Source organism: Ochotona curzoniae, unplaced genomic scaffold, assembly GCF_017591425.1.
Source record: "Ochotona curzoniae isolate NIBS_2020 unplaced genomic scaffold, NIBS_Ocur_1.0 scaffold_4506, whole genome shotgun sequence".
Lineage (NCBI taxonomy): Eukaryota > Metazoa > Chordata > Mammalia > Lagomorpha > Ochotonidae > Ochotona > Ochotona curzoniae.
In genome coordinates, this window is record NW_024467119.1 from 17,965,755 (window position 1) to 17,978,659 (window position 12,905).

General features: G+C 39.4%; 1 protein-coding gene across 5 annotated transcripts in view; it reads right to left on the bottom strand.

Annotated features, from left to right (window-relative positions):
* Nucleotides 1–12,905, bottom strand: part of ANKRD17 (ankyrin repeat domain 17) — a 160,587-nt gene that overhangs the window by 18,920 nt on the left and 128,762 nt on the right. For all 5 annotated transcript variants that reach the window (XM_040967477.1, XM_040967473.1, XM_040967475.1 and 2 more), the window contains 4 exons: nucleotides 9,081–9,252; nucleotides 6,749–7,196; nucleotides 6,162–6,317; nucleotides 1,727–1,876 (listed from right to left, as the gene is read on the bottom strand). In XM_040967477.1, the coding sequence (XP_040823411.1) occupies nucleotides 1,727–1,876; nucleotides 6,162–6,317; nucleotides 6,749–7,196; nucleotides 9,081–9,252 (926 nt within the window). The remainder of the gene's footprint in view (nucleotides 1–1,726; nucleotides 1,877–6,161; nucleotides 6,318–6,748; nucleotides 7,197–9,080; nucleotides 9,253–12,905) is intronic.

Below are 12,905 nucleotides of genomic sequence, written 5' to 3' on the forward strand. Positions count from 1 at the left end.
CTGGGAAAGCAGTTGAGGACGGCCCAAAGCTTCGGGACCGGGCACCCATGTGGGAGACCCGGAAGAGGCTCCTGGCTTTGGATCGGCATAGCATCGGCCGTTGCCCTCACTTGGGGAGTGAATCATCGGATGGAAGATCTTCCTCTCTGTCTCTCCTCTCTGTATATCTGCCTTTCCAATAAAAAATAAAAAATAAATCTTTAAGAAAAAAGAAAAAAGAAAGAAGAATCCCAATAATGTTAACAATGGCCATGATACTGAATCCAGTGAGACTCTTCAAGAGAATATTTAAGTGAAAGTCTTACGGAGACCCAAAGGAAAAATTAGTCAAAAAGGGTATCTACTTCACTTTTATTTAGCTAAGGCAAGCTGTGGATACCAAACTATTTCAGAGAAATGTCAAGACAGAAGGAAAGGGGATAAACAGAAAACAAAATTGGTCAATTATCTCCCTACTTTACAGATAGACTTGAGTATCAGCCCAACTGCATCATATTTTTCATAATGTATTTTATTTGAAAGGCAGAGTTACAAAGAATGAAGGGAAGGCAGAGAGAGACGGGAAACCTTGCATCCACTGGCTTATTCCCTAAATGGCCACAATGACCAAGTCTGGGCCAGGCTGTAGGCAGGAGCTTCTGGGTGTAAGAGCTCAAGGACTTGGGCCATCATCTCCTGCTGCTTTCCTCGGCACGTTAGCAGAGAGCTGGGTGTGCTTCAATGTCACTGCATAGGATGCCAGCTACATAGGTAGTGGCTTTCCCATGTCAACGACAGCCCCAAAGCATCTGGCTTTTAAGTCTTAATTGCCATTAAATGCCTTACGAATCTTTTGTTTTTAAATTTAAATTTAATGACTTTAATTAAAATCATTAAATACATCTTCTTATAATCTTGCGATTTTTAAATATTATCTTTATTTCAGAGATACTTAGGAGAAAGAAATCTACAAGTTATATAAGAAAAGTTTACATTTTTCACTTGGAGGGGTGTCACGGCACAGGAGGTACAACTGCCACTTTGGACTCCCATATGTGATATGAAACACCATATTTATATGGTGTTTTCTGCTAACAGGCAGAGGAGGCAGCAGATGATAGGCCAAATACTTCTGTCCCTGCCAGTCACATAGGAGATCAAGATAGAACTCCTGGCTTCTGGTTGTGAGCTGGCGCACCTCAGGCTGTTGCGGCTATCTGGGGAGTGAATTAGTGGACTGCAGATCTCTCTCTCCCCCTGCCACTCTGCCTCTCAAATAACACATATATAAGTTAATTCTTTTGTCACTTTCATTTTAAATCTATTACTGAACTCAAATTCTAATGTTGCAATTTTAGAATAATAAATCTCGAAGTCTAACTTGAGAAACTACAAAGTCCACTCTTTAAAAAGTCTCAAAACAAAATTAAAACGTGAGGCTTATTTATACAAAAGATTCTAAAAACTTTTCTCACAAGTGCTCACACACAGACATACTCCATATCAAACTCCTAAAACATTTCACAAGAATGTATTTCAGTAGTGGAAAAAAAAAACTATCTCAAACTCACAAAATACACATTTGAAACAAGACTATCATTAAGCACAAAGTTCCACAAAAACTCAAATCACTATTTTTGGATAATGTTTTATGGCAGTAAGCACATAATACGTGACATTTATTGGTACAGTGAATCATTCATACACTACAGTGTAATAAAACAATGGAAGAAAATTGAAGATTTGCCTTATGGTTATTATTCGGTCTCCAGTCTTGTCTTTCTGCTTATCAATATCTATGTGTGCACCAGTGAACTCCCGAATAGCATTGATATTGCAGCCTCCTCTTCCAATTACTCTGGATATTACAGTTGATGGAACGGATACTTTCTTTGACCTGTTTGAAAGACAAAAAGATAGATGAAGGTAACTTTTTTTTTTTTTTAAAGATTTATTTTTATTATTTTTTATTGGAAAGGCAGATATACAGAGAGGAGAGACAGAGAGGAAGATCTTCCGTCCGATGATTCACTCCCCAAGTGAGCCGCAACGGGCCGATACTATGCCGATCCGAAGCCAGGAGCCTCTTCTGGGTCTCCCACATGGGTGCAGGTTCCCAAAGCTTTGGGCCGTCCTCGACTGCTTTCCCAGGCCACAGGCAGGGAGCTGGAAGGGAAGCGGGGCTGCCGGGATTAGAACCGGCGCCCATATGGGATCCCGGGCGTGCAAGGCGAGGACTTAACCACTTGCGCCACCGCGCCGGGCCCGATGAAGGTAACTTTAATTTTCTTCTTTCTCACTCCAGATGAACAGATAAAAGGCAAACGCTAGTGACCAACTAACTACCACAGCTCCTCATCTCATTTGCTTTGCTGACTAGTATCCTTCCCATGTATTCATTAACAGCAAATGTGACAGGTACAGATCCCTTCCTACTTTAACGGATTATACAGACACCAAGTTAGAAAACTACAATATGTCATGAACATTCCCACAAAATATGCTCATGAAGTCACAGTCACCTAATCTATCTAGCTCAAAAAGGTCAAAAAGCATTGCTTTCAGATTACCTTCTGGTGTTTTATTCATTCTTTAAAAGAAAAAATTTTAATATATATCATTTTAAGAATAGTATTAATAACTTCAGTGTTTCCTGAACATGTCTAGAAGCATTAAAATGGTTTTCTCCAAATACGGAAACTTGCTAAGGATGATAGCAATGCAAAGAAAAAAGAGTCTACTGGGGTAAAAATAGTAAATTGACTTAACTTTTATAAGATTACACATTAATTATGACCATTCAGGTTCCATAAAAATAGATGTAAATTTCAGATAAGTAATTAAAGAATGCTTCTTTAAGAACAGCATAATTCTAAGAGAATCAATTATGTTATGTAATTAACAAATAAAACTAGAATATGTAACATAAAATTTTCCTACGTCTCAAAGGTAAGATATATATCTATCCTTTGGTGCATAAAGCTCATTTACTTCATAATTCCTTTTCTCCCTAAAGGACATGAAAATCAGAGAGTAGCAATTATTTCCAGGCCCAGTGGCTAAAAATCATTGCTTTGCATGCATCAAGTTATCATAAAATTACATATAGTTAATGTCCTAGCTGTTTCACCACCCACCCAGCTCCCTGCTTCTGGCCTGGGAGAGTAGTAGAGGACAGCCTAAAACCTTGGGACACTGCATCCATATGGGAAATGTGGAAAAGCTACCGCTCCTGATTGGCTCAGTTCTGGGTAGTCCTTGGGCAGTATACCAGTGAACAGAAGATCTTTCTCTCTGTATCTCCTGTTCTCTATAAATCTGCCTTTCCAATAAAAATAATTACTATAAAGAAAATAAAAAAATATTTTTTCCAAATTAGTAAAGAATTCCTTTGAATACCAAAATCTTAAATACATATAGAGGACTGAACCAATGGCTCAATTAGCTAATCCTCCTCCTACAAGTGCTGGAATACAACATGGGCACTTGTAGGAGGACACTGTGACCCTAGAAGGTCAGGGAGCACAGATTGGATAATATTTGCATGAGAACAACCAAATGGCCACCTTTTGTACACCTGATTGGATATCATTAGTATAAGAACAGTTGAATGGACAATATGTGTGTGAGAACACTTGGTGGAATATTCAAGATAAAAGGAGTTCCAAACAAAAGCATATAAATTGTTACTGGGTTTTGTTGATGAGCTCAATACTTCCTCCCTTATCCCACATAACCCTCAGTGTATAAAGTCTGATGCCACTAATAAACTTCGGCTTTTGACCATCAGTCAGGGTCCACGTGTGTTATTATCGGCTCCATGCACCAAGGCCATCATTGCGGGACAGCGACAGGCACTGGCTCTTCTGGCCTCTCCACCTCCTGCCCAGCTCCCTGCTTGTGGCCTGGGAAAGCAGTGAAGGATGGCCCAAAGCCTTGGGCTCCTGCACCCACATGGGAGATATGAAACAGGCTCCTAGCTCCTGGTTTCAGATCAGCTCAGCTCTGGCCATTGCAGTCACTTGGAGAATGAAGGGAGTGAATCATCGGACAGAAGATCTTCCTCTCTGTTTCTCCTCTCTGACTTTCCAATAAATATAAATAAACCCTTAAATACACACAGAAAAATGGAATCATCTTAATTTTCTCTGGAAAATACTCCAATTAGCACAACAGAGTATGAAATGCATTAGTGAGAATGTATGTGTTAGAGACAATGTGAAGGGTACCTAAAACATAAAAACCCAACCAACCAATCATATGGTGCATCTGGGGGTTGAAAGTAGTAAATTTAATTCATTATATTTCATACAAACCTGGTTTCATATATTGAAAATTTTAATTTTTTATGGGTTTTCTGGAAAGTTCTTTTTGATTATTTTTGTTGGTAAAGATTGATTTATTTTTATAGGAAAGTCAAATATACAGAGACAAAGCTTTTCTGTCAATTCACTGGCCCCAACAGTCAGAGCTGAGCCAGGAGCTCTTCCAGTTCTCCCAGATGGGTGCAGGGTCCCAAGGCTTTGGGTTGTCCTCGACTGCTTCCCCAGGCCACAAGGAGGGAGCGGGATGGGAAGCAGTGCTGCTAGGATAGGAACTGGAGCACATCTGAGATCCTGGGCAGGTAAGGTGAGGACTTTAACCACTAGGGTACTGTGTTCAGTGGAAAGTTCTTTAAAGTAAGTTAACACATAATAGACCACATCCTACTGATATCCAAGGATTTTAAAGGCATCGCATCCTTTACCAGCTTTTGAATGTCACGATTGTACTCTTTAACATGTATTTTTTCAAAATTCCTATGCAATTTGTAGTACATTATTCATAAATATTTATCCTAAAACCCTTGAGATAAAGCTATCCTGTGATGTGAAGATAGAATTAAATCAACATTTATAAAGGCAAACTTATTCTTCAGATGACAAGTACAGATATATATAAGCTACGTACTAGGCTCTGGGATTACAAAGTTGAATAATACACAACTTAAACTAGTTCTTCAGCAAATTCCAATACATACTGGGGCCCAACATGCATCATAAGTGTTTCACTTTGTTACATAAAATCTTCCAATTTTTGGGCCCGACGCGGTGGCGCAAGTGGTTAAGGTCCTCGCCTAGCACGCCCGGGATCCCATATGGGTGCTGGTTCTATCCCGGCAGCCCCGCTTCCCTTCCAGCTCCCTGCCTGTGGCCCGGGAAAGCAGTCGAGGACGGCCCAAAGCTTTGGGACCCTGCACCCACACGGGAGACCCGGAAGAGGCTCCTGGCTTCGGATTGGCATAGCATCGTCCGTTGCGCTCACTTAGGGAGTGAGTCATCGGATGGAAGATCTTCCTCTCTGTCTCTCCTCTCTGTCTATCCGCCTTTCCAATAAAAAAATAATAAAAATAAATCTTTTAAAAAAAATCTTCCAATTTTTAACAGCTTTTTCATAATTTCAAATGTGATGTAAGATTGCCTCTTTCTGGCCAGATTCAGCCTTTGCTGTCAGTTTACTTACAACCTTGGGAACAGTAGAAAGAATTTAACTGTAAAGTGAGAAATACTTCGTTAGGATACTGGGACGACTTATCAGAGGAATGGGTTCCTCTTAAAAGCTTTATTTTAAAAATTTACTTCAAAGGTAGAGCGACAAAGAGAAAGGGTGAGAGAAGGAGAGAGAGACCAGGGGAAGGATAAGAGGAGTGGGATAATGTTTTATCTATTGATTCACTTTCCAAATGCCTATAACAGTCAAGCCTGGACCCTACCCAAAGGAGTAGTTGGGTAGCAGGGACCCAAGCACTTGGGGCATCATACACTGCACTTCCAGGCCCATGGGGGAAGCTGGATCTGAAGCTGAATAAACAGGATTTGAAACAGCAGTCAGATATGGAATGTCTGCCCTAAGTAATGGCTTAACCCATAGTACCATTAACAAAATACCCCCAGCTTCCTTCCAATGCACTCCCTGGGAGGAAGCCGTTGATTGCTCACATATGTGGGTTCCTTCCACCTGCATGGGAGGCTCACAATGAGTTCTTGGCTCCTCACGTGATCTAACCTTGGCTACTGCAGATACTTGGGGAGTGAAGAGGGGACAGAAGACTTCTGCCTTTCAAATTAATAATAATAATAATAATAATAATAATAATAATAATAATAATAAATAAAGGGTAAGAAAACTATCAAAGCACTCACCTTCTTACAACTTCTTTCCATCCTTCTTCCCTCTTCTGACCACGCTTCGGACTTGCTACTGTTAACTTCCCATTTGGAGATGAAAGGGGAGATGGACCAGACTTTGTGCAAGTAGACAGAGAATTACTGGTCCCTTCATTGATAGTCTCTGACAATCTTCAACAAAGAGAGGAAAAGTGTAGCAAATATATATTAGACATAGCATTTTTGAATGATATACATGATTCTACTTTCTTTGGATGAAATTATGGTGAACTAATGAAGACTTTTTCATTCCTCTTTTATATTCAGGCTACTAATAGGAGGAATCAATTTTAATACATTAGAGAAAACATTTACCCAGAGGTGAACCAGAGGAATGAACTCTGTGTAACTATTATTGATACTTTTCATGAAGAAGTTTAACAATAAAAAAAACATATTTAAAACAGTTCGATCTCTCATTAATGTAAAAAGTAACAGTAATCTTCAACTGTTTTTTTAAACATCAGAGAAATTCTTATTTTGTAAGTTTACTAATTCAATTTGCATTGCAAAAATATTTTGTGAAGATATCGTAAATAGTTAAAAGAAATATTGAAACTAACTTTACTGAGGTCTTGCCAGAAACAGGTTTTCTGTCTTCCTTTGGAAATGTGACAAGAACGGATGGCTGCTTCTTGCTGGTCACTGTGCTGGTGACCACAGCTGGTGAATGATTGTCACTCTTCCGACTGCTGTTGCTATTACTGCTTTCATCACTGCAGCTGGAAATCCTCATGTTATCACTGTCCCCACTCTCGCTGGTACTGCTGCTTTTGGATTCTCCATTCACCTTCTCTGGCTGACTGTATGAAATTGGTAGTGGATCATCAAATATAATTTGAACATTTTCTGGAGTAATTTTATTTTTTCTGTTTTTCCTCTTTGAACTGGTTGTAGTTATGGTGTTATTTCTTTTACCATGGGAACCTGCCAAAGTTGTCCAGGTTGCAGATATACCTATGGTAGTTGTGGTTGTGGCACTTGGCGGCTCAGTCAAGACTTCAGGCTCATCTGAAAAAGTAGAAATATGAATCGGCAAGTTCTAAAACTTTCCTGAATATTTTTAGCTTCAAGTGCCTTGAAGAACAAAACAAAACCAGAGAGCTCAAGAGTCGTTTCATGTCTAAAAAGTCACCTGGCAATCAAGCATTCAGTACCAGTAAGATGGATATGATCTGTACCCCTAAGTTCTATCCAACACACAGTACATAGTCATAAGGAATATTTTTGAGAAAACTTGGAAAACATATATACTTAAATACGCTATACAATTATCAAGCTTAGGTACAGTAATGTCTCTGCAATTAGGTAAAACAAGGTCCCTTTCTGCTTTTCTGGGGGAAGTATATATTCAAGTATTTATGGATAATTTCACATAAGTAGCACACAAACACACACTCCCAAAGTAGGGGGCTGGTGTTACAGTCTATTAAGTAAAGCCAGTGCCGGTGACACTAGAATCCCTTATGGGTGCTGGTTCTTATCCTAGGGTTCCATTTCTGATCCAGCTCCTTGCCAAGAGTTCAGGAAAAGCAGCAGGAAAGGGTCCTACTGTTTTTGTCCCTTCCACACATATGGGAGACCTGGGAGAAACGTCTAGTTCATGGATTTGGCCTGGAACAGCCCTGGGTTTCAGACCATCTGTGAGCCACCACGTAAAAAAAATCCTTTCTGTCTCTCCCTCTCTGTATGTTTTAAACAATTACAACCTCGCTTGAAATAATTCATTTATGCAATTCGTCGCCGTCTTCTATTTTTTTTGGTTGATAAAGATTTATTTCTTCTTGGGCCCAGTGCTGTGGACTAGTGGCAAAAGTCCTCAACTTGAAAATGCTGGGATCCCATATGGGCGCCAGTTCTAATCCTTGCAGCTCCACTTCACATCCAGCTCCCTGCTTGTGTCCCAGGAAAGCAGTCGAGGATGGCCCAAAGCCTTTGGACCCTGCACCCGCGTGGGAGACCTGGAAGATGTTCCTGGCTCCTGGCTTCAGGTCGGCACAGCACCAGCCATTGTGGTCACTTGGGGAGCGTATCAGATGGAAGATCTTTCCCTCTGTCTCTCCTCTCCGTATATCTGGCTTTGTAATAAAAATAAATATTAAAAAAAAGGTTTATTCTTTCTTATTCAAAAAGCAGATATACAGAGAGAGAGAGAGAGAGACAGAGAAAAAGTTCTTCTATTCTGGGTTCCCTCTTCAAGCGGCAATAATGGCCGAGGCCAATCTGAAGCCAGGAGCCAGGAGCTTCTTTCAGGTTTCCCATGCAGGTGCAGAGTCCCAAAGCAGGGAGCTGGATAGGAGGTGGGGCTACCGGAACACAGACCAGTGGCCATACAGGATCCTGTTATGTGCAAGGCGAGGACTTTACCCACTAGGCTACCACTATATGCCCATGTGGAAGTCATAATATGGTGAATTATACATGACATTATGGAATTAGTATAAATTTCTTTTAGGTATTAGAAACAATATTAGAATTATGTAATTATGTATTTTTGGGATGTATGTTGAAATATTTTTGGGTAAATGCAAGTTGGGTAAACACAATTTCAGATGGCTCAGAAAAAAATGCATACAGCTCTTTAGCAATGACAAAGTAAATACAGTAAAATGCTAGCAATCTTTATTTTTTGGAAATATTACTATTATCTTTATTGACACATTAGGGCCACACTGGCCAATGTTAACAATCTTATAACCATAAACATTTTTTAGAGGTCTGAAATTCTTCATAATTAAAAGTTAGGAGTCAATAAATGAAAAAGCACAAAAACAACTTACAGATGCAATGACTTAAGTGCATTCTGATCTTTCAAGTGACAGCTATTTAAATAAATGTTATCTAGAATTGAATCTATTTTGTGAAACAGATTGGATCACTATTTGGAGAAAATACCTTCAACTTTAAGCTTTTCTTTTTCTTGAGCAGCTTGGAGTTCAAAATTTTCTTTATTTTTGGCTTCAATTTCTTCTAGTTTTCTTCGCTGTTCTTCCTTTTTCTTCCTTCTCTTTTCCTTTCTCTTTTCTCTTTTGGCAGCCAAAGCCAGCTTCCGGCTTTCTTCCCTTAACTGTTAAAAAGATCAGTGAAACAGAAATACAACACTGGAATTTACCCTGGAGAAAAAGTTTCATGATGTCCTTTTATCTTAAGTGAACAGCATTACCATAAAAAATTGAAACTCATCCATTTTAATTCAGTTCTTGATCAAGATCACATTCAAACCACTCTAAGGACATCAAATTAATGATAAACACAATCTAATTTTAAACAGTAAACTATACTTAGCTTTATAGCCACTAAAGAAAAATACAAGTTAAAATAACAAAAGTAAAATTTGTGTGCACAAATTTGACAAAGCTTTAGCAGACAACATTTATATCAGTACAAGTTTAGGAAGATAAGCCATCTATCAAAATCCCAAATATTCATCCTAAGAATCTATTCTACAAAATTATTCTCTGGTGAAGTAAAAAAGGTTTAAGTATTTCCATTACAAAACTGATCATAATGATGAATGGGAACAAGATTGCAATGGAAACATGATTGCAAGGAAAAGGTACTGATTCACAGAATACCAAGTAAACAGTGAGAAATACTCTATGAATGAGAAACACCATTTACATCTATTAGAAAAAGTATAAGACCTATGATCACATCTGTGAAGGAGGCATCTGCATCAATTTGAAAATAAAAAAATTTAAAAAAAAAAGAGAGGAGACCAATAAAAGGCTTCAAACTGATTACCATAATAGGGCAGAACTGGAAAAAGCGGAAGATTTTAAAAGATGTGTTAAAAAGATTATTTATTTTAATGTCAAAAATTTAAAGTCTGATGGTACTATAACCAAAATTTGAAAGAAGTGTTTTGTTGCATTTTCTAGGTCTCTGCTTTTGCCTTTTTTTTTTCAAACGCCAAAGATTTATTTTTATTGGAGAGGCAGTTAGAAAAGGAAACACAGAGAGAAAGCTCTTCTGTTTGCCTGTTACCATGTGGCTAAAAGAGCCAAAGCAGGGCTGATCCAAAGGCAGGAACCAGGAGCTTCTTTCAAGTCTCCCACCCAGATACAGGGTCTCAAAGCTTTGGACCATCCTCTACTGCTTCCCTAGGCTACAAGCAGGGAGCTGGATGGGCAGTGGAACAGCAGAGACACAAATAGCACCTGTCTGGGATCCTAGCCAATGAGCTGGGCCTTTTTTACGTTTGTTACTTGTATGAAAGGGTTTGGCCCACTTTGCTGATTCCTACACCCTGACATAAAATACACTGAAAAGCAGAACCTATAGAACACCAGTATTTTCTCAGACACATAGTTTTAAGAAAGAACATATTTAGGGAGAAAAAATAAAGACTATGATAATTTGCAAGCACAGCTCCAGTTAGATCAGGAAAGGAGGTACCCTTACCTTTTCAGAAACAAGGGGAAAACCTGGCAATGAACGACCTTCACTCCCTAGGTCACAGGAGGGGGATGGGGGAGTAGTATCTGATTGGTGAGTTTGAAGAGGGAATTAGGCACCTGTGACTCAGCTTTTTCCAAATACATGGAGGTAACCAGTTGTCTGCAGTTCAAGTGTGGTCTTCACGTGTTTTCTGCAAATGCATCCCCGTGAAGGAGGCTGTAATTCTGAGACTTTGTGGAATGTGGTAAGTGTAAGGGAAAGAGAGAAAGTGGAGTGAAGGGAAAGGGTGTAGCATGAAAAACAAGCCAACGCCAAGGCAGCAAGGTGGAGGAATCCACCAGGTGGGGAGTGTTGGGGGAGGGGGAATCCCAGTGCCTAAAACTGTGTCACCTAATGCAATGTAATTAAAAAAAAAGCCAAAGCAGCTTAAGCCAAAGGGCTTAAGAAATGTGCAGAGGAGATGGTTTTGCAGGAGATCAAAACACTCAGTGAAGTTAAAGACTTGGGGTCAGCCAGAATGAGTTTTTTACTTTGCCTGAATTTTGAACTTGTCTAAAGGCAATGCTTAATTATTTCGGTTCTTAAGACTGGAAGTTTTCTGTTTTTTGTTTTAGATAAAAAAACTTTTAAGTCAGAAAGTAAAATTTCATCCCAAACTATCTGGCATATCTGTGGGTGTGGGGCTGATGAGCTCCAGGTAAATTAAAGAATTTGGGTGTGACACAGGCTTGGGTATGCAAGTGCTTTAAGGCTTAAACCATTCAGTCAACACAGTGGCTGGTCTTTTGGTTACAGTAATCTGAGCCGGGGTTAAAGTCCAGTCTAAGAGTCATATACCTAAATTTGGTGCTTTGACAGTCATTTTGGGTTCACTAAAGATTGTGGCAGAAATTCAGAGGTTCTAAGATTGTTTTTTTGTGTGGAGATCCCAGCTACAGCTGCAAAAAGAGTTCAACTGCACATATATGGCACAGAGCTCTCAAAACTCAAGACAATTTATGGGTTAAAAGGTAGACTGAAGAAGCCTGAGGGCTTACAGATGGTTAAAAACAAATCAGTCACTAGAGAGGAAAAGCTTTAACTGGGTTTTATATACATGGTCAGTGACTGTGTGAAAGAGAAATTGTCTAACATTACAAAGCAAGGCGTGAATCGCCACAGCTTCAGATGACTGCCCTCGGGAGGACAGCAAACCAAGACCCGCATCCTTGGGCCTCTCCCTCCTACACAGGATACGTGGATGGAGTCCCTGGCTTAGGCAGCCATTCAGGCAGCTAACAAGTAGGATATGTGATCTCTGTTACATAGCCTCTGAAATTAAGTTTTAAAAATAAAGGAAAAATTCCCTGAGACTATTGGAAGGTTTAATCAGGTGCAGGAAAGCAGCCAACGGTAAAGGAAAGGTGAAGTCAACTTTGATAAACATCACAAAGAGGTCTTGTCAGTAAGGACTGAAAAGTAGAGGATATGATAAGTAAAATAATTTTGTTTACCTCTGCCAGGGTTCTGGAGTAAAAAAATGAATAGTTTGCTTAAAATTTTTTTCAAATTTCCAAATTATGATTGTTTTCTTAATACATTTAAAAAAGGAAACAGGATGCAGTTATCTTCCATGCTTCTTCAAGGACTACATGGTAAATTCCAAATAGTCAAGTCTTAATATTCTTTCCAGGTACTTCTCTCAGTATAGTTCACAATTCCAATTTGCCTTCAATTACCCAGGTTTCTAAGTTAAATTTTTTTATTTTAGACTGTTTCTCCCTAAGCTGTGCATTTTACATAAGTTTTATTTTCAAATGTCTGTTTACTGAACATCAGATTAGAAAATGACTTGGCTGCCACTAACAATGAGTCCATTTTATAGTGTGACCTCTTTAAAAAAGTCTTTGCTCACTTTTCTGCATATACAGTCACAGACAAGTAATGTATAGAAACACAATAAAGTAACAGTTGTTCCTCAATGATGGAAGAGGATTAGTTCCAGGATACCTGATGCTTAACTCCTTTTATAAGACACATACAGGGCCTGGCACAATGGTTCAGTTAGCTAATACACCTGCTTCAAGTGCGAGGATTCCATAGGGACACAGGTTCATGTCCTGGCTGCTCTACTTCCTATCTATCTCCTTACTTCTGGCCTGGGAAGAAATGGAGGACGGCCCAAAGTCTTGGCATCCTGCACCAGCATGGGAGAGCCAGAAGAGCCTCCTGGCTCCTGGCTTCAGATTGAAGGAATCAGCTCTGGCCATCTTGGCCATTTGGGGACTGAACCAGCAGATAGATCTCTTTCTTTTTTTTCCATCTGTAGATCTAGTTTTC